The 26,419-nt window shown below is 57.7% G+C and overlaps 1 protein-coding gene across 1 annotated transcript; it reads left to right on the top strand.

The window, feature by feature from the left end:
• Window positions 1-1,090: 1,090 nt before the first annotated feature.
• On the top strand, window positions 1,091-6,274 carry ATP5MJ (ATP synthase membrane subunit j). Its single transcript, XM_038545882.1, has 4 exons — window positions 1,091-1,222; window positions 4,333-4,456; window positions 5,513-5,536; window positions 6,102-6,274. Exons 2-4 carry the CDS (start codon window positions 4,333-4,335, stop codon window positions 6,134-6,136), a joined length of 183 nt encoding a protein of 60 aa, XP_038401810.1. The 5' UTR covers window positions 1,091-1,222; the 3' UTR covers window positions 6,137-6,274.
• The last annotated feature ends 20,145 nt before the right edge of the window (window positions 6,275-26,419 follow it).

Raw genomic sequence — 26,419 nt, 5'->3', positions numbered from 1 at the left:
AGCGGTTGGCGCCTGCCTTCAGTCCAGGGTGTGATCCTGGAGACCCAGGATCGAGTCCCACGTTGGGCTTCCTGTGTGGAGCCTGCTTCTCCCTCTGCTTGTGTCTCTGCCTCTCTGTGTCTCTCATGAATAAATAAAAAAATTTTTTTTAAAAATAATGAATACTGATTTTTTTCTTAATTCTGCATCTCCTGGTAATCATTCTCTTAGAAAATGTCTTTATTTCACCTTCTTTGTTGAAGACTAATTTCTGTATGCATAGAATTCTAGATTGGCACTTACGATTTTCTCATCTCTAGTTTTCTATGGTTTTTCAATGATGTTTCAAAGTGTTGGTGTATTTTCATGTGTCTTCCTGGTGGATTTCTGTAAGGCTTCTTGAATCTTTGGTGTAACTTTTTCCCCATCCCTTTTGGAAAATTCTCCAGCCAGCCATCATCTCTCCTGATATTTCTGCTCCCACTCGCTCTCCTGTCCCTCTGCGGCTCCAATCACACCTAAGAGGGACTTTTCCGCTGGATCCTATCTCCTGTCCTCTGGTGGCTCTGTGCTGCTGAATGGCTTCCTAATGTAGCTTTCAATCCAGCACTACTCCATCTGTCCAATCCACAGCTCAACCTACCCAAGTTCTCTGCGACTTCTTCAGATGGACCGAGTGGCTTTTTCGTTTCTTTTTTTTTTACAATTTCCAGCTTTCCACCGAAATCTTCAGTGTTGCTTACTTCTTTGCATATAGTAAGCAGGGCTGTTTTCAGAGCCTGTGGCTGCTCAGCGCAGGGTCTGTTGACTGAAGCGACTATGCACAGGCCTCGCTGCATAAAAATGCGCAGAGCAAAAAAGTGAACACACAGAGAAAAACCAAGAAAACCACCGAGGGGAGATGACCTCCCGGCCTTTAGCACGGGCCGCAGAGACGGCGCCGTTTTCGGGCTGACAGCGGCTCCCCGCTCCCTCGCGCGCTTTGCCCGAGGCCCGGGTTTCAGCAGTGGGGCGCGGGAGGTCACCCGGTGCAAGGCCCGCCCCGCGCGGCGCCGGCCTGCAGTTCCGGGGCGACCGCCGGGGGCGCTGTGGGGCGCAGGCTCGGCCGGGACGCGCTCGGCCTCGGGGCGCCGCCGCTCCTTCCGCCTTCCCGGCGGGCCCCGCGCGGCGCCTGCGCGTCCCGTGACCTTTCCGAGTCGGTGGCGGTGGTGTCGCGGCGGCCTGAGTCGGGGGTCGCGCCGAGGTGAGTGCGGGCGCGGCGGGCTGCTCGGCGGGGGCGCGGGGCGACAGGGCGCCGCCCCCGCTGACCTTGGGGTCCCGCCGCGGCTCCCGACCCCTGAAGGGAGGTCGCGGGAGGTCCCGCTCCGTCCTCGGCCCCACCCCCCGCACCCGGTGGGGAGCGCGCCCCGGCCGCGCCAGGGTGGGTGCCCAGCGCGGAGTGATGGAGGGAGCCCCGACCCCGGCCAGGACCCCCGCACCCGGTGGGGGAGTTCCCCGGCCGCGCCAGGATGGGCCACCTGCCCGATGGCGCCCAGCGCTGAGTGATGGAGCCCCGACCCCGGCCAGGACCCCCGCACTCTGATGAGCGCCTGCCTGGCGTGCAGTACGTTCTCTCCTTTGTACCCCGCGTCTCCTTGCAGCGCGTGTCCCCGCAGGTTACCCCGGGCACAGGGGAAGGCCTCGGGGAGGGGACACGGGCCCGCGACAGCATCAGAGGTGACGGTTGCAGCTGTGTGGCGCTCAGCCCGGGGAGTCCCAGTCAGGGCCTCAGCAGGTCACGGCCGGGGAGCGCTCCCCACCAGGGTGCGGGGGTCCGGGCTCCATCACTCAGCGCTGTGCGCCCTCGGGCGGGGCGCCCACCCTGGCACGGCCGGGGCACTCTCCCGCCCGGGAGCTGGGAACACATTCCTGCCCAGTCACTGCCGGGTCCAGGGAGGAAGGGAAGCACTTGGTGCCCTGAACTCTTCCCACCTAGGGGTTCTACAGGCCTCCTCCAGGGCTGTTTGGGTCCTCTCAGGCACCGCCTAAGGGCACGATTGTGGTTTTCTGGGATCTTCATAAAACGACAGAGCAGCCCAGTGTGAGGGCAGACCTCTCCACAAGGGGTTCCAGGAGGAGGACCTGTGGACCTTTGTAACCACATCCGTCAGGATCACGCTTGGGGTGGTGGGCAGGGCTGGCCAGCCCTTAGGACCGTGCCTCAGCCTGAGTCAGCCCTCTTCTCACAAGAGCTGGCAGCCAGTGGTCGGAGCAGGTTTTCCTAGTAAGGACTGGGTGCAGGGTGAGTCCTAGCCCCAGCTGTGTGACCTCCAGCAGCTGCCTCCCGGGAGCCACTTTGTAGGGGTTGGGCAGTGTGTGAAGGCCGTAGGTGACGTTCCAGAGGAAGAGCCGAATTCTCCACCGTGGCCTCCAAGGCCCTAAACCCCGTTCCCCCTCCCTCCCATGGTCCAGACCTGGCGTTTTACATAACGGCACTCAGCACAGGGCACCAGACCCTGTAGACTTGGTGCTCCTCTTCACCAGCACCCTTTTTGGGTGGGTGGTGCTCTGATCCCCGATTTACGGAGGAGGAAATCGAGGTGTGTTGAGTTAGCGGGAAGGTGGTAGAGCCAGCATCTGACTCTGGGCCGCCACTGCAGCTTCCCTCTCATTCCCCTTCATCCCGGGTCCTGCAAGTCTGTCCTGACTGGGGACTCGGCACATGCGCTGCGCCTGCGAGGATGCTCCTCGCTGGTGTTCTGGCTCCTCAGGAGCCGCTTTCTCAGCCCCTGAACAATGCCTGCCGCCTCGTACGGGCTCAGTTCATGTCTGCTGAATAAGTGGTGACAATGCCGCAGCAAAGTGAAGACCAGTAAAATTCTGTGTGGCCCAAGTAGCGATGGAAGGAGCAGTAGGGGAGGCCCTGGTCAGGGTGGAGATGAACCCCCTAACTGAAGCCAAAGTAGAATTTTCAGGGAAAATGCAAAGTTCTTGGATCCGTTTTCCTGACAGTGGTTTGAATGACTGTAGTTTAATAGACCACCTGAGATGCTACACAGTGAAAAGGAAAATGAGTGCATCAAAATTTATAATCTATAGTAAACTGTAATCAAAACCCTTACTTTGAGAAGCACCCGAGTGGCTCAGTCAGCTGAGCATGTGCCATCTATTCAGGTTGTGATCTTGGGGTCCTGGGACTGAGCCCTGCATCCGGCTTCCTGCTCAATGGGGAGTCTGCTTGTCTCTCTGCCCCCGCCCCTATGCTCTCACTCTCTTTCTCAAATAGATAAAATCTTTTAAGAGGGGGGTTGGGCAGGAACACCTGGGTGGCTCAGCTGTTGAGTATCTGCCTTCGGCTCAGGGCTTGATCCTGGGGTCCTGAGATCGAGTCCTACATCCGGCTTCTTGTAGGGAGCCTGCCTCTCTGCCTCTGCCTCTCTCTGTGTGTCTCATGAATAAATAAGACGTGAATGAATGAATGAATGAATGGTCTTACTTTGAGCCTAAGAAAACTTTGTCAGTTCAGCATTAGATGCGCTGATCATTTTCTCAAGTGATTAGGTAAATGTTTTTATTCATTAATTGAGTTATGTCATAATTGCAGCTCTTATGAAGTGACCTCGTCATCCTATACTGCGTGTGCTTAGATTTCGAGGCTGAGTATGGGTCCCACAAGGACCCGTGTTCTTTTTCAACTCTGATTGCCGGCAGTTCTTTTTTTTTTTTTTTAATTTTTATTTATTTATGATAGTCACAGAGAGAGAGAGGGAGAAGCAGGCTCCATGCACCGGGAACCCGACGTGGGATTCGATCCCGGGTCTCTGGGATCGCGCCCTGGGCCAAAGGCAGGCGCCAAACCGCTGCGCCACCCAGGGATCCCTTTTTTTTTTTTTTTTTTTAATTGGAGTTCGATTTGCCAGCGTACTGTATAACACCCAGGGCTCATCCCATCCAGTGCCCATGTCAGTGCCCAATGCCAGCAGTTCTTAACATGGTGATGCAAACATACTAGTTTTTTTATATCAGAGTTTTAAAATGTGATTTTGAGCATAGCGTTAGTGGGGAACAGCTGTCAGAAAGAGGAACATTCGAGGACAGTGTGAGATGGCACAGGCTGGGCACTCTGCGGCCCCCAGGCATGAGGGGTGGCGGAGCACCAGGATGGCCAAGGTTGGCAGCCTTGGGGTCGGGGGGTGAGTGAGGCTTGAAGAGCTGCCAAGCAGGAGCCCCAGGTCAGGTAGGAATGGCTGAGGGAGAGTGGTGTCTGGAACAGTTGTAGGAAACAGGGTCAAATTTTAGAATATATGGGAACCTCTTACCAGTTAGCTTTACAACGATCGCCATGGTTATATCTATTACTGTGTTTCTTTTCAGATGCTTCAAAACCTTGTTAAAAGTGTTTGGGTCCCCATGAAGCCCTACTATACCCAAGCTTACCAGGAGATTTGGTTAGGAATGGGGTTGATGAGTCTCATCGTTTATAAAATCCGGAGTGCTGGTAAGTTTCTTTATGTTGATTCATTAGCAGTCAGGATGGAAATTATTTTCAAAAGGAGTCACAATCCACGTTGTGAAGGAATAATGGTTCTTACCCAGAAGCGAGCGTCAGAACGCTTTGTTAAAATGTGGGGAGTACATGTCAGCTGTAAGAGACATTTGGGGGAAAAAAAAGAGAGACATTTGGGGACAACTGGGAAAATTTGGACAAGGCCTTGATAACGGGATTCGGAGTTTGCTAGGTGTAACAGTGGTGTTTCAAATGCTCAGGAGATGTCCTCCGTTTGAAGGGATGGAGGCGGAAATAGTTAGGGGTAGGGTGTTACTGTCCCTTTCCTACCATAGTGAACATTTGGACTGTTTTCATGATAGCAGTGGGGACAGGGTGACCCTAGGTTCTCAGTGGAACAGAGATGAGGCGTGATCATGTATTAATACCAGTTGGTTTAGAAAAGGAGAAAAGAGGGATCCCCGGGTGGCTCAGTGGTTTAGCACCTCCTTCAGCCCAGGGCCTGATCATGGAGACCCAGGATCGAGTCCCACGTCGGGCTCCCTGCATGGAGCCTGCTTCTCCCTCTGCCTGTGTCTCTGCCTCTCTCTCTCTCTCTCTCTCTCTCTCTCCCCCCCCTCCCCCCTCCCCCCCTCTCTCCCCCTCTCCCTCTCCCCCTCTCCCTCTCCCTCTCCCTCTCCCTCTCCCTCTCCCTCTCCCTGTGTCTCATGAATAAATAAAAATAAAATCTTTAGGAAAAAAAAGAAGAGGAGAGAATGGAGAAAACTTTAAACTGCGAGACTGGTATCTGGGGAATGGTGGGGACTAAAGAGCCCTGCAGATTCTGAAGGGCTGTTCAACGGTCTGTAGAACGTCTTTGGTGGAAGTGGTAGCACGTCTTGGCTGGGAGACGCTGTAGAAACTCCTACTATTTTCTGAAAGCTCCCGTAACAGCTTTACCGAAGCTGTGAACTTTTCAGCCAAATGTTGATTTTTTTGACAGTGGATGAACTAAACACATTTTTGAAAAGCATGGATACAACTAATCGTTCTCTCTTTTTATTTCAGATAAAAGAAGTAAAGCTTTGAAAGGTAAGATTTTTGCTTCTTCAAAGGGATGGGGGACAAAAGACACCATCCTACTTTCTCAGGACACAGTGTCCCATGGCTTATAAACATACAGGGTGCGCTGGTGTATGAAGTTTGCTGTCCCTACCATAAAGACAGGCTAAAGTCCTTCTGACAGTCCAAATGTTAAAAACCATTGCTCTCCCCCTTGGGCCAAGTAAAACTTCTGGGAATAAGGGGGAAGCACAGGTTAGCCGTGGAGGCCGGCTGCCCTGAAACACGTCTGCAAAGAAGGCTCCACATCGATTTATGTCCTAGTGTTGGACTTTTCTGCCCTTTGTTCTCTGAATGACAGACTGGCTGATGGGCTCTGGAGAGAAGACAGGCCCCTGCCCCTCCTTCCCTGTGCTTGCACGCGAGCGCCCAGGTTCACGAGGTGATCGCGCAAAACCTTTAAACGTGTCCGACGCTCCGTAGTATTGGGAATTGTCATTTGCCGTTTCTGACTTGTTAATGCTTACACAATAAGCTGTCTTCTGTGTTCTCCTTCCTTCCTCAATGATACCCGTATTATGCTTCTCTTTCAAAGCCTCGAGTCCTGCCCCTGCTCATGGCCATCATTAACCAGCTCGGGGAACACATGAGATGGAACGTCAGTCTGGTTGTAAATCTCCGCTCGCCAGGAACATGGAGCCCCGATATACACGTGTACGTGTGTCGTGTCCGCTGAGGCGTGAATAAACTTATGTAACTGTGAGGTGACCCCTGGCTGCGCCCGTGTCCCTCTCTCGGCTCCCCCATGCGCCCGTCGTGCCCTGAGTAGATGTTGGGAACACAGCAGAGAGAACCCCAGGAAGCCATCCCATCCCAATCACTGTAGAGCTTGGGGGGTAGGTGTGGCCCCCCCTTCTGAGTCTCATAAACACTCGATACGCCGATGGTTCTGCCACTAACCCTTATGACCTCGCTGAGCCTGGGTTCCCGCGTGCGGACGGTGGGGACCACAGGTGAGTTCTCCTCTAGAGTTACTGTGGAAATCAGTAGGGAAGGTGTGAAAAAGCATTAAACTGTAACACAGTTGGGTGCCCGGGTGACTCGGTTAAACAGCTGCCTTGGGCTCAGGTTCTGATCCCAGGGCCCTGGGATCGAGCCCGTGTCAGGCTCCCTACTCAATGGGAAGCCTGCTTCTCTCTCTACACCACTTGTGCTCTCTCATGCTCACTCGTTCTCAAATAAATAAAATCTTAATAAAAAAAAAAAAACCTGCAAAACACTAGAAATAAGGAATGAGATGCGGTGGGCGAAATGTATAAGCTCTAGAAGTTTCTATCAGGAAGTCACTGATAAGGCAAAGTACGTGTTATTAAAAAACTGAAATTTCTCCTAGTTTAGTTAAAATAAATACTGCCTGATTGTGGCCTCCATCTAAGGCAATTGCCAAACCCCGTTGCACTTTTAAAGAAGATTCGAAAGCAGTAGGGGTGAAAGTGAGTCTAATTCGAGATCTGGTGCTTTGCAGGTTAGCGGGGGTCTGGCTGTGGAATAGAAATGGGCCCAGGTCCCCGTCTCCAGCTGCCTTTCTCTCCTTTTAAGGGCAAAGACCATCCTGTGTTTCAAGCATGTCCCCAGCATGTAGTCAGGTCTGGCTACAGTCCGGGCCTCACAAATGCCTGCTGCTCACTGTGGGGTCTCTGAACTCGGTTTCTTGTTTTATATAAATGGGGATGAAGCCTGCCATCGGCCTCACTACCCAGCTCACAGCTGTTGGCTCAATGCAGTTGGTGTGGAGGTGTTACACGTCCCCAGTGGCGTTGGCGCTGGAGCCCAGGGCAGGGCAGGGGACGGTGCGGGGAGACTGCAAACATGGACTAGTGGGTCCCAGTGTCTCTGATTCTGTTGGTCTGGGAATCAGAGGGAAGGAGCCGGAGAACTTGTATTTCTCATAATTTGCCAGCACATGCTGATGCTTGGGGACCACATTTTGAAAAGCACTGACCCAAGGAACATCACCCACCGGACTGTCAGGCCCACTACCCCTGCTGCCTGTACTACACGTCTTAGCTCATGCGGTCCTCAGAGCTGAACTAGGTGGAGCTACAGTCCCACCATACAGAGAAGGAAACAGACCGAGAGGCCATGAGGAGCCAAAGGTCACCTAGCCAGGGCTGGGCCTGGGACCCCAGGAATCTGCACTTGCACGGAGGGAGAGAAGGGGGACCCGGGGAACCAGCCCTAGAAGCTGAAGAGGGCTGCAGTGCCGGCCCCAGGGGCGCATCCCCCTTTACAACATGTGGGTTCCTTTAGTTATCTGGGTATGTAAATGTTTTTGCAAAAGATGCTCATGGCCATTGTGAACGAGTTGCGATACCTCTGCTTGTGCAGAGTGGGGTGAGGGACCGTGGGATTTCTTTTACGAAGAGACTTCATTTCTTTCGTGATGAGACCTAGCAGATCCTCTGAAAGGTAGACCGGTCTGGGCGGGCTGCCTGCCGCAGCGGGCAGTTTGTGGTTAGTGATACGTGAAGGCAGGTTGGAGGATGTCAAAGATAAACACCCCACCCCCAGAAACCTGCCAGGAATCAGCCATGCCTTTAAAAGGGAAGCAAAAGGATCTTCCTGCTAGGCCAGGTGGTTTCCTGCCCTGAAAGCCCTCAGTGAAGGCCCTGTGTTTTGTAGGGTAAAGAAGTAGCCTTTTGTTGCAAAGGCCAGAGCACACTTAACTGTTTGGAGGGCAAGAAGCACATGGGACTTCCAGCTCCGGGAACAAGCAGGTGTCCTGAGGCGGCCGGTAGGTGGAGCCAGAGCCCGCCACCAGCCCACTGTCCCGCAGCTGCCTGCAGGGACCACGCCTGGCTGGGCACCCCGGAGCACACAGGGTGGGTGGTGCCCGGGTGGGGAGCGCGGGGCGGGGTGGGGGCAGTGCCCCAGCAGGAGGTGTGCTGCCCACACAGCGAGGGCCCCTCCACCTCAGCCATGGGAGGGAGCAGCCAGTTTCCAGAAGAAACAACAAGGAGGCTTTTTGTCCTCAAACCCACACATTCACCCCCATCCTGGCTTGGCGCACTGCTTTTCCTGGTGTGACCTTAAAGGCAGAGGGAAGAGAAGGCGGGTCTGGGCACCTGACGGTGCAACTTTAAGCACTGCGCTGGAGCCCCGAGTGTCCTCGTGCTGGGCCCTGTGCCTCCCAGGGATCCACGAGCCGCCAAACACCTCGGAGGATGTGGTTTCTGCTGCCCTCCGTGGGGTTGTATCTCTAGAGCCAGCGGCTCCTAAGTACCGAGTGCCCGGCCCCAGAGTCCCTGCTTTGCACTTACTCAACCCGCACAACGCCCTGTGAGCTCATACTGTCACCCTGCTTCACAGATAAAGAAGCGTAGGTCTTGACAGGACAATTAGCCCGCATTAGCAGATAACTAGCTGGTTACCGAACAAGCTAATTAACTGGGAGAGCCAGGGTTCCAAATCAGACCATCTGTTTCAGAACCGGGGTGTAGAGATGATCAGCCCACAGACCCTTTCCTCCCAGCCTCCGGAGTCTAAAGAACAGACTTGTAAACAAATAAGCACAATGTGGGGGGGCGGGGGGGCGGCCGCGCAGCAGTGGGCGTAGGTGAGCTGGAGGCCCAGCCCAGTGGGGGGGGGGGGCAGTGTGCGCCACAGCACCTGCTCAGCAGCCCACTCTGGCTTAGACCCTTACTCAGACAAGCCTCGCCATTCCGGTACATGTGGGGAAATTCGAACATGGGCGGGATGCTAAGAGACATCAAAGAACTCCTTTCACCAGGTTACTGTGCTAATTACAACACTGGCTTTGTGGTTATTGCAGAAACTGTGTTTGGTGCAGACAAGCAGATGCAGGGGAAAATATGTAGGGGTGACGTGATATCTAGGATTTACCTTTAAATTCATGAGCGAAGGGGCGCCTGGGGTGGTTCAGTCGGTTTAGCTAAACCGTCTGCCTTCAGCTCAGGGCGTGATCCGAGGGTCCTGGGATCCAGCTCCATGTTGGGTTCCCTGCTCAGCAGGGAGTCTGCTTCTCCCTCCCCCTCCTCATTCATTCTTTCTCTCCCTCTCCCTCTCTGTCAAATAAATAAAATCTTTAAAAATATATAAATAAGCAAACATTAACCAGTCCAAATCGACTGGGGAGCTCGGGTACAGCTAAGAAGACGTTGCCATGATGTGTTGAAGTTTGCCGCTGGCTGCATGGGGGGAATGTCAGGACACTAGTCTCTGCCTGTATACGTGTTTGAGCTTCTCCCCGTAAATATTGTTTAAAAAAACACTTAAGCAGAAAACAAAAGCCGTGCAATCAAAGCTTGGTTGGTGGTACGGTATCTACTAGAGGAGCGACCGCGGTGCAGCCCCAGGAAATGGAGGGACACTGCAAACTTCTAGTTGATTAAGTCGGGCAACGGCCGCCTCGTTACCACGCCACAGAAAGCTCTCCTCTAGCGAGTCACCGATACATCTAGAGTCAACGTTTACATTTGTTTCCTTCCAGGTCTGGGGTACGGAGGCCACGAGGGCCTTGACCTCCGTCAAGGGCCAAAGTCTAAAAGAAAAAAAAAAAAGAAATGTCAGAAAACGCATGTCTTAATTAGCAAAAACTTATCTGCAAGTTAAAATTACAATGAGAACTGAAATGGTCATGATTATAAATGTTCCCATGCCGGTCAGCATGGTCTACTACTTTCTTCCTTCCAAATAACACATATTTGGTCTTGTCCTGCCATCTTTATGTTAAAAAAAAAAAAAAAATTCTCCATAATGGAAAGGTGGAGCGCTGCGATTTGTAAAACTTAAATGCACGATGTCAGATGAATCCTATTTGGCTGAAAATAGAAATGCACGTACGTGTCATTTTAAGGGAAACAAAATAAATTCAAAGAGTCAAACAAATTTGAACATCTGATAGTCGGATGTCCTAGAAACCACCAAAAGAGAAGGGCAGGGTTTAAACAGCTCACAGCCACAGCAGGTAGGAGCCACCGCCATGGCATTAGGTCACTCCCCTGAGCTAGACTCACTGCACTGGGAGCTCCAAGGGCACTGGGGACAAGTCCGGGTACGTGGGTGGCAGGCAGCAGACCCACGTCCAACGGGGCCGATCTCACTCCAGCGCACAGAGCAAGCGGATTTGGCTGCGCAGGAAGAGAGCAGTGTCAGGAGGGAGTTGGTCTCCAGTGCCCGCTGTGTCCATGACCCTGAGCAGTACCAGGCGTCCAAGGCGGTTCACCCAAGCCCCCCGACGCCTGTGTGATGCGGACACGGGCTGCTCCCAGCCAACAGAAGCAGGTGGCGCTGGCCCCTCCACCGGCCACCACAGGGCACCAAGGGTGAGGTGGGGTTAGCCGCCACGCCTCAACATCTGGTGGCCTATATGCTGTGCCAGGGGCCGTGGACACCCACACGAGGTAGAAGACGCTGTCCCCACCTCAGAAAAGAACTATAAAATAGGTCTAAATGTTGGGGTTGGAATGGAGAACTTGCTGGAAATCAGTAAAGAAAAAAAGGGGAATACTGACTCTTTAAAAACTCCAGTAAGTGGGGGATCCCTGGGTGGCGCAGCGGTTTGGCGCCTGCCTTTGGCCCAAGGCACGATCCTGGAGACCCGGGATCGAATCCCATGTCGGGCTCCAGGTGCATGGAGCCTGCTTCTCCCTCTGCCTGTGTCTCTGCCTCTCTCTCTCTCTCTCTGTGACTATCATAAATAAATAAAAATTAAAAAAAAAAAAGAACTCCAGTAAACGTCAACTACGGCATGCAGTAGTTTTGTGGTTTCATGCCTTGTCGAAAGTTTTTTCTGGGCAGCCCGGGTGGCTCAGCGGGTTAACGCCACCTTCGGCCCAGGGTGTGATCCTGGAGTCCCAGGATCGAGTCCCACATCGGGCTCCCTGCATGGAGCCTGCTTCTCCCTCTGCCTGTGACTCTGCCTCTCTCTCTCCCTCTCTCATAAATAAATAAAATCTTTAAAAAAAATTTTTTTTCCCTATTCATTGCCATCTTCGGGGATTGTTGTATTAAGAGTCTGATCTTGTGACAATCCTTTTGAACCAGAAAAGCATGTGACAAAATGCCTTTACGTTACAGATACAGCTCAAAAAACAGTCTCGTGAACTTCCATCTGGCCCACATTTTAGTGATCTCCGGTCTGCCACGCACCTGCTGTGCTTCGTGTCAGGAATCCTGCCTACTGAAAGCAAACCTGTATCTGCAACTGTGTGTATTTAAAGCAGATTTTTGCAGGGCACCTGGGTGGCTCAGTCAGTGAAGCTCAGGTCGTGATCTCGGGGTCCTGGGATGGAGCCCCCCATCAGGCTCCCTGCTCAGCGGGGAGCCTGCTTCTCCCTCTCCCTCTGCCTGCTGCTCCCCCTGCTTGTGCTCTCTCTTGCTATCTCTGCCTCTCTCTCTAAAATAAATGAAATAATTTTTTTAAAAAAATGCAGATTTCTGGAAATGCCTTACTAGCATACAGCTTGTGGCCTCCGTACCCAAGATCATCCTGCCAAGCTGGATTCAGATCCCAACGGGTGCTACCATTTATCACTTGTGTGTGTGTGTGTGTGTGTGTGTGTGTGTGGCCTCAAGCAAACTCCTTGCCGTCTCTGGGTCTTGGCTTCCCTGTCTCCAGAGTGAAGTAATTGAATTAAATGGCCTCCAGAGTAGCTCTCAGCTCTATAATTCCGTAGCCAGTGGATCTGTAATGAACCTAAACCTCATGATCAAGAAACAAACAAACAAACAGGAAACCGAGCTGTGAAGCAAGTATAGGACGATGGACCCTAATAAAGTGCAGATTTCTGAGAAGGACCCCACTCCGTCTCCAGCTCTTTATGCCTGTGACCCCACGTAGGGCCGGGGGTTGGTAGCAGGCACTCCGATGTTTTGCTAAATGTAATGCCAGTTAAAAAGAGTTTCCTGGTTCTTGGTAAAACAGAATAAGGGCTGGTGGCTCTGGAAGAATGACAAGGACGTGAGGAATGGGGCTGTACAGCTGCGTCTCCCAGGGTGGGCTTGGGGGACGATGTCCCCACCCCACTGCCCTGGGAACTGTGGCCTCTGTGGGGCACTGAGTGTCCCCAAGACAGCAAGAGAGGCTCCAAGTCCCGCAAGAAGGGAACAGGTTGAACCAGTGACCCAAATGTGTGACCTTGAGGCCTGGAACAAGGCCTGGACCTTGTTCCTGGAACACACTCTGGGGGTGCTGGTTTCCACATCACCAGGTTCCTAAGTGTCCTCTCCCCACCCTGCAAGCCCTGGACTCTCCACTCTTGCTGGGCGGCCTTCAGCTGGGAGCTGAAGGCGGCTCCCGGCCCACGCTCTCTCCGGAGCCCAAGGCCCCCCAGGGCCCCCCAGATGAGCTGGGGCGGCCCCACCATGTGTTTCGCATGCGAGACCCCGCCCACCTCCCCCAGCCCTCTCCACCCTCCGGGTAGGTGACAGAAGAATGTCCGGGACGATTTCCCTCCCCAGTGAAGAGTCTGGGGAAGATCCAGACAGGGTGGCCCCTGTCACTGCCCACCCAGAGCCCGAGCCGGTTCCGAGGACAGGCCCAGGAGCAGCCAAGAGCTCGTGTCCCAGCACATCTGGGGACCCCTGACTGCCCAAGACGCGAGCTCGGGTCAGGAGACTCCGATGAACCGCCTCGGGCATTTGGGAGCCTGCCCCCCTCCACTTCCGGGTCTCTCCTGGCCCCCTCCCCGGGACCCCCTCCCCGGGACCCCCTCCCCAGGACCCCCTCCCAGCAGCTCCCACAGCCGGTCCTAGGACTCAGCCGCCTTTCAAAGCAGCGAGTGGGGAGCGCTCCCCTCCCGGCATCACCTCCCCGCTCACTCCAGCTCCCAAAACCTGTGGCACCCGAGGCTGGCGGGAGGCCCGCTGCCCTCCCCCAGCCACAAAGGGACCACTGTGGGGCCGGCCAGGTGCACAGAGGCGCGGCCTGTCGCTGGGCTCAGGTTCCCGCTGCGGCCACAATGGCTGGACCCAGGGCGGCACCACCGTTGAAAGCGCAGCCTTTCTCTCTTTTGAAAAGGGGCAGAGAGGAGCCTCGAGTCCGCGTCTCCCATCCGGCCTGGAAACCGAGTGGCTTTTCCAGTGAAACCAGCACCGGTGGCCTCGCATGCACCCACCTCGGGAGGCTGAGTGGCTCCAAGGTCCACCCTGTGGGCCAAGGCCCCACCGGCCACTGAGCCTCTGCAACGTCGTCAATCGAGGTGGGGGGGGGGGGCGGGGGGCGCATCCCTGGATCCCCACCCCTCCGAGACACCTGCCCCCAGGACGGCTCTCCCTGAGCCACGGCACCACCTGGAGGTGTCCGCACCCCACCATCAGGAAGGCAGCCAGGGCTCTGCCTACAGACCACGGGTCCCACCCCTGGGGCCCAAGCACCATAAGGCGGGTCTCTGGGGTGACAGGTGGTTCGCTTGTGCCCAAGGCCCAGTTCCCTTCTGCAAGGTGCATGTTTGTGAATTAAGTCCTGAGCTGTCTTCAGCCAGAGCAGCGGTTCTCAAAGTGGGGTCCTGGGGCCGTAGCAGCATCTGGGAACCGGTCATAAATGCCAGGTCTCGGGACTCGCTGCCTCAGACACTCTGGTGGCGCCCGTGACCTAGGCTTTGAAGAGCCCTCCGGGAGATGCTGATCACGTTCAGGTTCAAGACCCACTGACCTGGAGGATCCTGCCTTTAGAGGGAGCCTGGAGCAGAGTCTTCTGCAAAGGGGTTAGGCACCTGCAGTACTGCTGTCAGTGAGGCAGTCGTGGATCGATGGCCCTAACACGGGGCACCGTCCTTTAGAGACAAGCCCCCTCAGGCCCGGCATCCAGATGTCACCAGGAAGCCAGGCCACAGAGCAGGGCTACCTGCCAGAAAGCTTGCCTCCCTCGCCTTCTCCTGCCCACCTGCCCACCCAGCCCCTGATTATGGCCGGGAGCATTCACGGAGCCATCCCCCAGCACCTGGGGGCCTCAGCTGAGCTGCTCGCCTGAGGCTCCATTTCTGGTGTACCTGGAAGGGGGAGGCGTCGGGCCCTGGGTCATCTCCCTTCCTGCCCCTCTTGTGTCCAGCCAGTGGCCTGGGCTTGTCCCCTGACTCCCCCCCCGCCGAACTGAACATTGAGACGGGCACCTGAGGTCCTGCCTTCCTGCCTGTTGTTCCCCCACCACCACCCCCCACCCCATCTCCAGGAGATGGACTCTCTTCCCAACCCGTTTGTGGTCAAATCCGTATGTTAACAAAGATGGTGCTAGCATCACTCCGGACAAGAACACCCCGGGTGCCCCTCCCGCCTGAGCTGCCCCTGCACTCACCAGATGCCTCCCACAGTCTTCTCTCTACCCTTCCTCACTTGGGCAGCCTGGGTGGCTTCAGCGGTTTAGCTCCTGCTTTTGGCCCAGGGCGTGATCCTGGAGACCCGGGATCGAGTCCCACATCAGGCTCCCTGCATGGAGCCTGCTTCTCCCTCTGCCTGTGTCTCTGCCTCTCTGTTTCTCTCTGTGTCTCTCATGAATAAATAAAAATTAAAAAAGGAATGCCTGGGTGGCTCAGCGGTTGGGCATCTGCCTTCGGCCCAGGGCATAATCCTGGAGACCTGGGATCGAGTCCCACGTCGGGCTCCCTGCGTGGAGCCTGCTTCTTCCTCTGCCTGTGTCTCTGCCTCTCTCTCTCTCTCTCTCTCTCTCTCTTTCTCTCTCTCTCTCTCTCTGTGTCTTTCATGAATAAATAAATAAAATATTAAAAAAAAGAGAGTGGACATTTGACCAATACTAGCCTGTAAACCGAGGCAGGCAGAAGGAGAGAGGACTCCAGTATCCACAAACGTCCATCCTGGGGTGTTCTCCCTTGGTTTGCCCTTGCACGTTGGCCCAGGCAGGCCAGAGGATCCTCAGGGAGCCCAAAGAAGACCGTGGGGCACCTGGGCCCCCTGGAACCCAGAGCTGTGTCTCCGAGGTCAAAGCTGTCTGCATCCCTCCAGGCCTCGGGCCTGACACTGTCCCAGTCCTCTCCCTCCTCCTGGTCTGGGCCCTGATGACAACAGCAGAATGCCATGTGGGGCCCGGTGGGCAGCGCCTCTCCTCTCGCTGTGGTCCACACACCTGGCATGGAGGGCCAACAGGGACAGGCGACAGGCCCAGCTCATCTTTCTGTACCAGATTCTAGGTCACAGCCAGCAGGGACCACAGCGCTGGTTTTCCTTCGCGATGGTTCTGACCCTCATCTCTCCCTCCATCACTGAAACCCTGTCTGCATTTTCAGATTTTGGTTTGTAAAGCCCCCAAGTTAGTGAAGTTGTATCCACGCTTTAAGGAAAGGTTAGTTCACCTGGTATGTCACCCAGCCACGCTGGCCTGGAAGCTGAGCTTTCGGGGCAGCTGGTCCGGGTGTGCGCTGGGGTCCCAGGACCCCAACTCTGCCCCTGTTCTCTCAAAGCAGAGCCGAACAGACGGGCCTCTCAGCGCTGCTGGGTGCTGCTGCCCAGCGTGTCTGCTGCTCCCTCGGGAAGGCCGGGCGCCCCCAGGACGCGGGGTTCCAGGGTGAGCTGGGGGGGGGGGCCAGGAGGCAGCCACGCCCAGCGTCGCCTTGACCACCAGGGGCTGGTTAATAAACACCTCAGCTGGTGGTGGGAACGCCTTTCTTCCAGGAAATGAGTTCAGGGGAGCTTGGTGGCCCGGATCAAGTGGCCTGTTAAAGAGTAACTTACACCCCGTATTACATCGAGTCCCGGGAGTAAATAACCAGGGGAGGCGTTTAACAGGTGAACAAAGCGTCCCTTGTGGACCGGCTCCGCGCCGGGCTCTCCTTTGGGAGGACCTGGCTGGTGCTCTGGGGCCTCCTGGGAACACGCAGCCCCCTGGGTGACCGCTTAGCCACTTCCCTAGGCGCGTGCCTACTGCTCGGGTCTGTGCGGCCCGCAGGAGCCTGCTGCTGCCCGGCGTCAGCACCGTCCAGGCGGCCCGAGGGAGGGCCCCGGCCGCGCCCCAGACCCCGGCTCAGCGAGCGCTGGGACCCATCTCCATGCGTGGCTTCCCTGTCTCCAAGTGAAGGTGGCAGCACCTGTCTGCCCCCCCTCTGCGGGTATCACCGCCTCTCCCAGATCCTCCTGGGGGCCACGTCCCCGCCGCACCTGCACACCTCCAGGGATCTTTGCAAAAATACACGTTTTCTGGGCCCCAGCCTAGCTGACTCGGTTACATTCCTGGGGGTGAGTCTGGGACTGGTACTTTAGGGGGAAAAAGGCAGTCCTTGGGTTGATTCAAAACAATACAGGGAGAAGGGATCTGGAGAGACTATAATGCACAAGCTGGGCGTGAGGTGATCATCGATATGGGGTCAGGGAGGCCGATTAGGAATCCTGTCTCCGGGCAGCCCGGGTGGCTCGGCGGTTGAGCGCCGCCTTGGGCCCAGGGCATGATCCTGGGGTCCTGGGATCGAGTCCCATATCCGGCTGCCTGCGTGGAGGCTGCTTCTCCCTCTGCCTATGTCTCTGCCTCTCTCTCTCTCTCTCTCTCTCTCTCTGTGTCTCTCATGAATAAATAAATAAAATCTTAAAAAAAAAAAAAATCCTGTCTGCTTCGGTGAAAAGTTTGACATGTAAGATACTCACGACATTTGTCAAAACGGATGTTCCCCAAGTGCTCCCCAAGAGGTTCTGCTCCGCGGCCGGGTCGATACCCACAAAGTGAGCCCGCGGGATATGTCAGGGCTGGAGCCGCCAGCCCCCAAGGCCGGGGTGCCAGCAGCCCGCAGCCGCCACCACCCCAACCCTTTCAACCCAGAGTCCAGTGTGACCCGGTAGGCGCGAGAGGCAGGGCAGCCCAGACACCTGGAGGACCAGAGGCAGCTCCGGGCCACACAGCCAGCAGAGCGCGAGGGCCTGGGGGCCCCAGCACCCGCAGATCGGAGGCCAGGACGCCGCACACCCCCATGGCAGGGGAGACACCGCCGGCAGCCGGGCCCTCAGCTGCACAGCGTGCTCAGGTGGGGCGCGGCCCTGCAGAAACCAGGCCGAGGACACCGTGCGGGCGCTGGCTCGGGAAACACACCCCGGCTGCACCCCGAGAGTCTCCCCCACCCACCGCACCCTTCGGGATTCCCCATCCCCTTTCAGCCAAATCCCCGGGAGGTGGGTCAGCCGAGGCAGGCCCGTGACCTGGCAGGTGTCCCCAGGCTTGGGGACGTTGGGTGACTTCCAGGCAGCCCGTGGGCAGGCCAGCGGTGAATCAGAAGGAAAGGGCACCTGAGAACCAGGAGGCCACTTCCTCATGCTTCTCCTCCTCCTCAGGAAGTCCGCCCTAATTAGCACCTCGGCTGGCCGGGCCTGCATGGGCAACACAGCCTCGGCCCACTGGGGGGCCCGGCCTTTCCTGGCATGTGCCCTACCCTGACCCAAGTCCTGGGGGACGGGTGCCCCGTAGAGGCCACCCAGGGCCGGGGGCCACGTGAGAACTGACACTATCCCGTGGGGGATGCGGGCAGCAGGACCCCGCTCTGCGCTGGGGACCACCTGGCACAGAAGAGGGCAGGGCCCATGGGGTCATCTCTGGCCCTGAGATTTCAGGCCTTGGAGGCCCCAGGGAATCCGCGCCGGTGTAACCCCTCAGCATCACGCCTCAATTACAGCCACAATTGCTGAGCTTTCCTCCGTCTGGCATCTGGGCTCTGGCCTGCCCCCTACTCCCGGCTCCTGCCCCCCATTACCTGCCACTCCATTCTTTGTGCCTCACACTGGGCTCCGGTCATGCATGTCCCCTCCGTCCTCAGCAAACCCTGACCATCACGCCACTGGGTTGTAACACTGGGCAAGTCAGACAAGTTCTCTGAGCCTCGACTTCCTCATCCATAAAATGGGTGCGTGAGGGTTGCCGTGTGGCCAGCCGCTGCAGCTCTGGGCCCTGCGAGGCGGTGGCAGGTCACAGGGCAGCCTCCACCCACTGACAGGGCACACCTCCAAGATGTACTTTGCCCCAGGAAAAAGGCAGTTTACGGGGTGATAAGTACAGAATGACACCATTTGATTTACACACACACACACACACACACACACAGAGGCACGAAACTCAAACAACGCGTTTATACAGACACATGCTCCTGTGTAAGTAACAAGGAAAAAGTCTGACCAACTGTGCGCCAAAACCAAACAGCCAGCATGCCGGGGACAGGATCAAGGGCCTTCACCGGGAGGGACTTGGATTTCACTGATTTTAATTTTTATGAAATCTTCGAGAATTACAATCTGATTTCTTTTTCTTTTTCTTTTTCTTTTTTTTTAAGATTTTATGTATTTATTCGTGAGTGACACAGAGAGAAAGAGAGGCAGAGACCCAGGCAGAGGGAGAAGCGGGCTCCATGCAGGGAGCCCGACATGGGACTCGATCCCAGGACTCCAGGATCATGCCCTGGGCTGAAGGCGGCGCTAAACCACTGAGCCCCCAGGGCTGCCCTACAATCTGATTTCAAATAAATAAGACACACATACACACGGAGAGGCACCCCTTCTGCAAGGCCCCATCCTCCTGCCCTGCTCCTCTCACGTGTCAGGACCTCCGGCCCCCATCCAGGTCGTCTATTCACTCCACGAACACACCCCCCGACCAGCTCCCCGCCAGCCTCCGGTGCGCCTCTGGGGCAGGGGTGGTTCCGAGCTGGGCCTGGCTTCAACTGCGTCTCCTAAGTGCTCGGAGGGGCCCAAAAATTCAGAACGGTGTTTTCATGCCAAACACGCATGAATGGTTTCTTCAAGAGAAAATGTGTCAGACCAAGACTAATTAGCCAAACAGCAAAACACACAACGAAACCAAAGGAAGCCAGCAAATCTGGTTCACCAGCAGCCACAAAGCAACAGAAAACAGGTAAGTCGGAGGTAAGTTTTTCAAGCACCTGCAACAGGCCTGTAAGGTGTCCTGACCAGAGTCTCTCCTAAGCCCCCCCTTTAGGCACCCGGGCTAGATCAGCGCCCACCAGAGTTCTGCACCCGTGCACCCCTCTTCAGAGCACCCAGACCCTCTCTGACACACTTTCCCAAGTTCTCCTTCCCACCCAGACCCTGGGCATCTCTAGACCTGCCAAGTGTGCCCCCAATCCACCCCACCCCTAGGCACAGTTGGCAAACACCAAGACCTTCTCCATCAGGACACAAGCCCGGGGCCCCAGCTCACCCCAGGGGCTCTGGGGGAGGTTCCTCAGATCTGGTCACCTTCACCCAAAGGGGCACACCAAAACCTGGGAGAAATGTGTCAGGCCTGATGATATGCAGTCCCCTGGAGGGCACCAGGAAAAAGTTAGGTGCTTGGTGACCCCTGGGCTCCAGAGCCCCTGCCCTCCAAAGACGGGCAGGAGCATCATTGCTGTAAGGTCAGGACGGGAGAGCAAGGCACTGGGAGGTGGGGAAGGACCTGGAACGGCCCCATGAGAGGGCAGAGGAGGAAGCTGCCAGGGCAGCCAGGAGGGATCCCAGGGCTGGGAAAGTCACTTGGCAGACAGCAGGGCCCCAGGGCCCAGGCCAGGGCAGACGTGAGACCCAGAAATGGGTCCTGACCAGAAAAAGAACATGTAGGAACTTGACCCAGGTCCCAAGAACCCAGCAAGGGCAGGCTGGGCCCACTCTGCGCCAGAGGCTCCTGGAGTCCTGGCGGACATTCAGGCACCTGAGAGTCCTCCTGACGGGCCTGGGGGAGCCATGGCTTGCCAGCAGCCTCGGTGAATATGGGAATAGGGAGAAAGAAAGCCCGTAGGGACCGCATGCACCCTGTGAGGCTCTGCCATGTGCCAGGTTCTGTGCCAAGCACCCAGCTGGGTATTTCCTCAGGGCCCCAGCCAGGAAGGGGTGGCCTCTCCAGCTAGGCCAGGTGGGCCTCGCCCCGGGGTGGACATTCTTGACCCTGTTCCACCCTGCCTCGGGATCATGGCCAGCATTCACAGACCCAGGGACCCCGTCACCTCGGTCAATCCTCACCACAGCTCACGAGGTAGGGGAGTCATCATCCATCCTTACAGATGAGGAACCAAGGCTCAGAGAAGGTGAGGAACCTGCCCAAGGGCACACAGCTAGTACTCAGCAGAACTGAGATCAAGACCAGGGCAGTCTGAAGGCAGACTCCCAGCTCTCAGCACCAGGCTGCACCACGCACCCCAAAGCAGTAGGGGACGGTTGGTCTCACCCTGGGGCTGACTGCAGACCCGGGTGGTCCCCTCCGACCTCCCAGCCGCTGGCCCCTGGGGCTGCTGCTGCCAGACAACACCAGGTTCAAATCAAACTCAGCTATGGAGTAACGTGAATTTCCCTCTCGGCCTCAGTTCCTTAGCTGTACAATGGGGGTGCAATGTGCACATCCACGGCCCAGGGTGAGACTGAGACTGCATGAGGATGAATGAAGTGACCTGTGGGCTGCAGGGAGGGGCTCAGCCCTAAACTCAGGGCCCCAGAAACACAGGCTCCGCCTCCCCTGCGGGCACCCTGCTTCATGCACGCCAGCCCAGAAAGCACCCGCCAGCTCTGAGTGGCCCCCCAACCCAGAGCAGCCCAGCCCTTGGCCGTCCCACCCAGGGAGGCACAGCCCCGTGGCCACCATCACCTGGGACTGGGCCAGCACCTGCTCCGCTCGCCGCTCCCGCCCCTGCCCCACGGGGTTGTGCCGGAAACACCAGCATTTGGTCAGCTTGAGGCTGGGAGGGGCCGCCGTGTAGACCCGTCTGTCTGCCAGCATCCCTACCCTCCTGTGTCCCCGGGGAAGGTTGACTAAATCCTTTTTGTCCTCCTGCTGCTGATACTGATGAATCTGGACGGAGCGAGTCACCTCCCCTTCCATGAACCCAGCTCATAACCACCCACTCGGTGCTTAAAGCTCTTTATCATGAGCGTGTATCGCTTTGGTAATCAGAAAATAACAACAGGGCACTTTAAAAACAATAAGTAATAATCCCCCAGGCCAGCTGGGGCGGGGGCGGGCGTCCCTGAGAGCCGTCCGGGGGGGTGGCCGTCTGTCCGACCACCAGCCCCAGGCAGCCTGGCCACCCCACGCGCGCTGGAGTCACACCAAGCAGCTGGGGCCTCGGGAAAGCCGGGGTTCCTCAGCTCCTAGGCCGCCGCCCTCGGCCCCCACTGCCTCCTGCAGGAAGGAAAGACTGACCTGCCTCCAGCGCCGCCCGCCCCCGCGCGCCCCACTCCTGACCCGGTCCCTCACAGAAGCCTCTTTCTCTCAGGTACACAGAAGCTTGCAGGGCGAGGACCAGGGGGAGGCGGGGGAGGCCCCCACAGCAAGCATTGGGGGGGTCCCCCTCTCCCTACCCCACTCCCCCCACCCCTGTAACTGCCGCCCTGAGCCCCTCCTCTGGGGCCTCTCTCCTGCCCCCTGCCCTGCTCTGCCTGGCGCTGGCTCCACTGTGCTCTGGGCCCACCGAGCTGTGCTTTCTCTCCTGGCTTAGGAATCCGACTTCAAAGCAGCTTTCCCAAAGGGCCCAGAGCCACTTCCACTGCATGTGAGGCTTTGGGTAAAATTTAAAATGCCAGATCAGAGTTGCAAAGAGTGTGACACCCTCATTCACCTCAACCTCACAAGGAACCGCCTCCCTGGAGCAGGTGCTAACGGCCTCCCTTGAGGCCTTTGTGAGGCTGGCTCTGCAGAAGCCCCCACCTCCTCCAGCCCCCCAGGGCCCTCCAGCTCCCTGCCCGAGGTCCCCAATCCCCCGGGTGTGGCTCTGGGCCTTGGTCCCCTCAGCGCAGGGACCTGGCAGGCTGTGGGCACGGAGCTGGGGCCCAGAGGGTGCGCAGGGGGGTGGGGACTGCTGGCGGGACCTCTGCTCCTGCGGGGAGCTCGCTGCAGCTCTTCAGCCCGGCTGCGCCTCCCGCCCGCCCACAGCCTCCTGCTGCCGCCTGTGATTCACCAGCTCTTGGGTCGTCATCACGCCTGACTCACCTTCAGCATCAGCTAAACGTGGCCCGGAGATGAGTGGCGCCGTGGGGCGGGGAGCTGAGGGCAGGAGAGGAACGTGGCGGGGGCTAGCCTGGAGGAGCTGCAGGTGCTGCTGCTGCTGCATCACAGAGGAGCCCTGGTTCCTGCTGTCACAGCACTTTACAGTTTACACAGCTCATCTCTCCATTCTCCAGGGGGGCAGGGCAGGAGCTGGGATTTCCACTTGGCCGATGGGGAAACAGGAGCTCCCAGAGAGGGGATGGGTGGAACGGAAGGCAGGTCTCCAGAAGGCACCCGGTGCCTTCCAGCTGCTCTGCACACACCCTGGGGTCGTCCCGTCCCAGCACCAAGCCTCAGCCCCAAGCCCAGGGACGAGGGTGGAGAGCCCAGGTCCCTCCTCAGCAGTGGGGGGGTGGGGGGTGGTGAGGACAGGCTGGGGCGGGCACAGCAGCTGCTGGTCTTGGGGGTATTCATGAGCCACCCCCCACCCCGGCCGCGCCGGCCCTTAGATTGAACCTGTCTAGGAAACGGTAGAGGTGGGAGGCAGCTCGAGGGGGGCCGCCTGTCTGGGCGGTGGGTGGGCAGAGGCGAGGAGCGCACCGCACCTGGAGCAGGTGGGCGCCGGGAGACTCACAGGCCCACTGGGTCCTGTGAGCGGGACTCCAGCCCCACGACACGACAGCCCTGGAGGGAAGCTGTCGCCTCGGGTAGGGACTCAGGTGCACGGCAACATGCTCAGGGTCTCCCGGCTGGGAGGGCTGCAGGGGGCCTGGCTTCTTCCCTGGGTTCCAAGGCCAGCCCCCCGTGCTTCTGCAGGGCCAGCCAGCGGAGGGACTGGACAGCCCCGCTCCAGCCTGCAGGCCCCGGCCAGCCCCCACCCCGGGAATCGCAGCGCCCCCACCACAGCAGCAGCCCACACGGCTTCCATGGCTCAGTCTGTGTCCCTGCGGGTGTTGGGGGCCCAGGAGGTACCCAGGAAGCGTGAGGGGAGGGAGGCCTAGCGGGTGCCCAGGCCCAGCCTCCAGAAGGCTGCAGACGTGAGGGCCGCCGGCTCCAGGCCTGCCCGGACTTGGCCTTGGCCAGGCCTTCTGGCTTCCCGCTTCTTTCCCTGTCCTGGGGGGAGGCTGGTGGAGCCCCAGGGCCTGGGGGGGCGGGAAGCCAGAAGGCCTGGCCAAGGTGAGCGAGGGCCTGACACTGCTCTCTGGGCAGAGGTGGGGGGTTTTTGACTTCACACACGTCCTCAAAGGGATCATCCTCTTATAGCGCGGCCTCGGGATGCCACTGCTTGCCAGGAACACGCAGGGAGCCGAGGGGCGCAGGGATGAGGAGCTGGCCTTGTGCCTGGAGGCGGTGGCACCTGAGGAGACTTGAATAGCCACTGCCCGCCTGTCCCTTCTCACCCGCAGACTCGTCCTCCCACCCTGTTGTGCCGAGAACTGCGGTCTAGAAGCAAACCTAAGAAGCATAGAGAGGAAGGAAGCAGTAGGCAGGGGAAACTGAGGAAGGAGCATCTTTCTATTCTTTAAAAATAACAACCTACGGCAGTCTGGGTGGCTCAGTGGTTCAGCGCCGCCTTCAGCCCAGGGCGTGATCCTGGGGTCCCGGGATCGAGTCCTGCATCGGGCTCCCTGCGTGGAGTCTGCTTCTCCCTCTGCCAGTGTCTCTGCCTCTCTCTCTCTCTCTCTCTCTCTCTCTGTCTGTCTCTCATGAATAAATAAATAAAATCTTTAAAACAACAACGACGACGACCTGGGAGTTCCTGGGGCTCAGTCAGCGAAGCGTCAGCCTTTGGCTCAGGTGGCAATCCTGGGATCCTGGGATCAAGTCCCAAGTCGGGCTCCCTGCTCAGGGGGAGCCTGCTTCTCCCTCTGCCTCTGCCTCTGCCGCTCCCTCTGCTCGTTTTCTCCCTCTCTCTCTCTCTCTCTCTCAAGTAAATATATAAAGTCCTAAAAAAAAAAAAAAAAAAAAACCATCTGCACATGGATCCTCAGAGCCTAGCTCTGGATGCCCAGCAGGGCCTGGGCAAGGCTGCTCACTCCCTGGGCCTCAATGTCCTCACCTGTGAGATGGGGTTTCCGAGGCTGCAGCAGCGACATGACAGTCTCACTCGGAGCCACAGCCTTGCTGAGGCCATCGTCAGTCCTTTCTGCCACCAGCACGAAGAAACAGTTCTGGGCACCTGATGAAGGAGGCCGGCTGGAGGGAGGCCGGGGTCTCCCAGGCCAGCTGGCAGCAGCGTTGACATGGGCGCCTCCTCCCGAAGGCACCGTCTCCACAAGACACAACAGGCTCCCAGCCAGGGCTCGCGGTCCTCTCAGGGCCCCCAGAAGTGTCCTTATTTCTTCTACGATCAGAAGGAGAAAAATAAACTTTTAGGTTGAAGAAAATGTCTCGATGTAGAATATGAATCTATTCATCTTTATGCCAACGCAGGCATACGATGTAATTTTTAATATTTTGCATGGAGGAGGAAAGCGCCCTGTCTCTGAGTGTAGCCAATTCAGAGTCAGATTTCCAGGAGGGAAATTCTGACTGGTCAGCCTGTGTCGGGGGCCCACCCTGGGGCCAAGAGCTGAGACCAGTGGGCAGGGCGACCAGGCCAGGGTTGGCCACTAGATCCCCATGTCCAGGGAGAGTGAGGAGAGGCTGGGAACCCCCAAGGTAGGGGCCTGTCCTGAGGGTCCGGTCCCCAGTAGGGGCTGTGCTGGCCTCTCCTGTGCCAGGCCTGGGCCCTCTGCACCAGCAGAGATGGACACCACAGGTAGGTGCTGACAGGGGCCTCCGGGGGGCCAGAGGCGGGGCTCGAGCCCTCACCCCCCAGCTTTGGGTCTGCTGGCCATGCACGGTCTTCTCAGGTTCCCACCAGGTCCTGGTGATAAAACTGACTCAGGATCAGCCTTGGATTTAAAGCCTTGAACCAGGGGCACCTGGGCAACCCAGTGATTGAGCGTCTGCCTTCAGCCCAGGGAGTGACCTCGGTGTCCCAGGATCGAGTCCCATATCGGGCTCCCTGCAGGGAGCCTGCTTCCCCCTCGCCTGTGTCTCTGCCTCTGTGTGTGTGTCTCATGAATAACAAGTTAAAATCTTAAACAAAATAAAGCCTTGAGCCAACTGTGGAACTCCGAGAGAGTTCTCTCTGGGCCTTGTTTGCCCCTCCTGTAAAGAATCTCGGCTGCAGGGGAGCAGCCTCACGCATTGCTGGGGGAGCAGAGACGCAGAAGGATCAGGAGAATCTCAAGAGACAGGGACGGATCCCGGACGGACACTTTCGAACCGCGCTGTCGGACATCTGGCGAGTTCTTCCGGGGAGCTTGGGAGTCTTGAACGGAAAGGTGATCGGAGCCCGGAGCCAGCAGGCCTGTGCGTCCTGAGGAGGCCCGGCAGGAGCAGAGGACAGGGTCACGCCTCTCGCCCCCTCCCAGGACCCCCGTGGGACCAGCCCTTCGCCAGCCCTCTGCCTTTGACCTCACACACCAGCCTGGACGCAGGCGGCTTTTCTGGGGCCTCGAAGTTCCCAGGCACCCTGCGCGCTCCACCTGGGCACACACCCAGCATCCTCCTGAGCTCCGGCTACGTCCAGCACGCCCAGGTGGTGTGTCTCGTCCCTATGGCTGCCCTGAGGCAGGGCCTGATTCTCTTTCCCTCTCTCAAGTGAGGAGACAGAGGCTCCAGGCACGGCGTCCCGTGGAAGTCTGCGTCACCTCTGCAAACATCGTCATCACAGCGGCCGGCTGCGCGGCGGCCAGGCGGGTCCCTGGAGAGCAGCCAGTGAGGCCGGGGCGGGTCTGGTTCATCCCCGCACGTGGGGAGGGGCTGAGCCAGGCCCTGGGCTCACAGGCTGCCTCCCTGCCCGGCCCACCTGGCCCTGGGCCAGCCCCCAGGTCCCCCGGGGCCGGCCACCCCACCCAGGCCTCGGGGCCCAAGCATTGCCATTCCGGGCACACAAAGCATTCAGCCCCAGCTCTGCTGGGCAGGCCCAGGACTGGAAGCGGCTCCCGAAC

The sequence above is a fragment of the Canis lupus genome, chromosome 8 (genome assembly GCF_011100685.1).
Source record: "Canis lupus familiaris isolate Mischka breed German Shepherd chromosome 8, alternate assembly UU_Cfam_GSD_1.0, whole genome shotgun sequence".
Classification (NCBI taxonomy): Eukaryota; Metazoa; Chordata; class Mammalia; order Carnivora; family Canidae; genus Canis; species Canis lupus.
The sequence above is the reverse complement of the archived record's forward strand: the minus strand, read 5'-3'. Positions and strand labels throughout refer to the sequence as shown.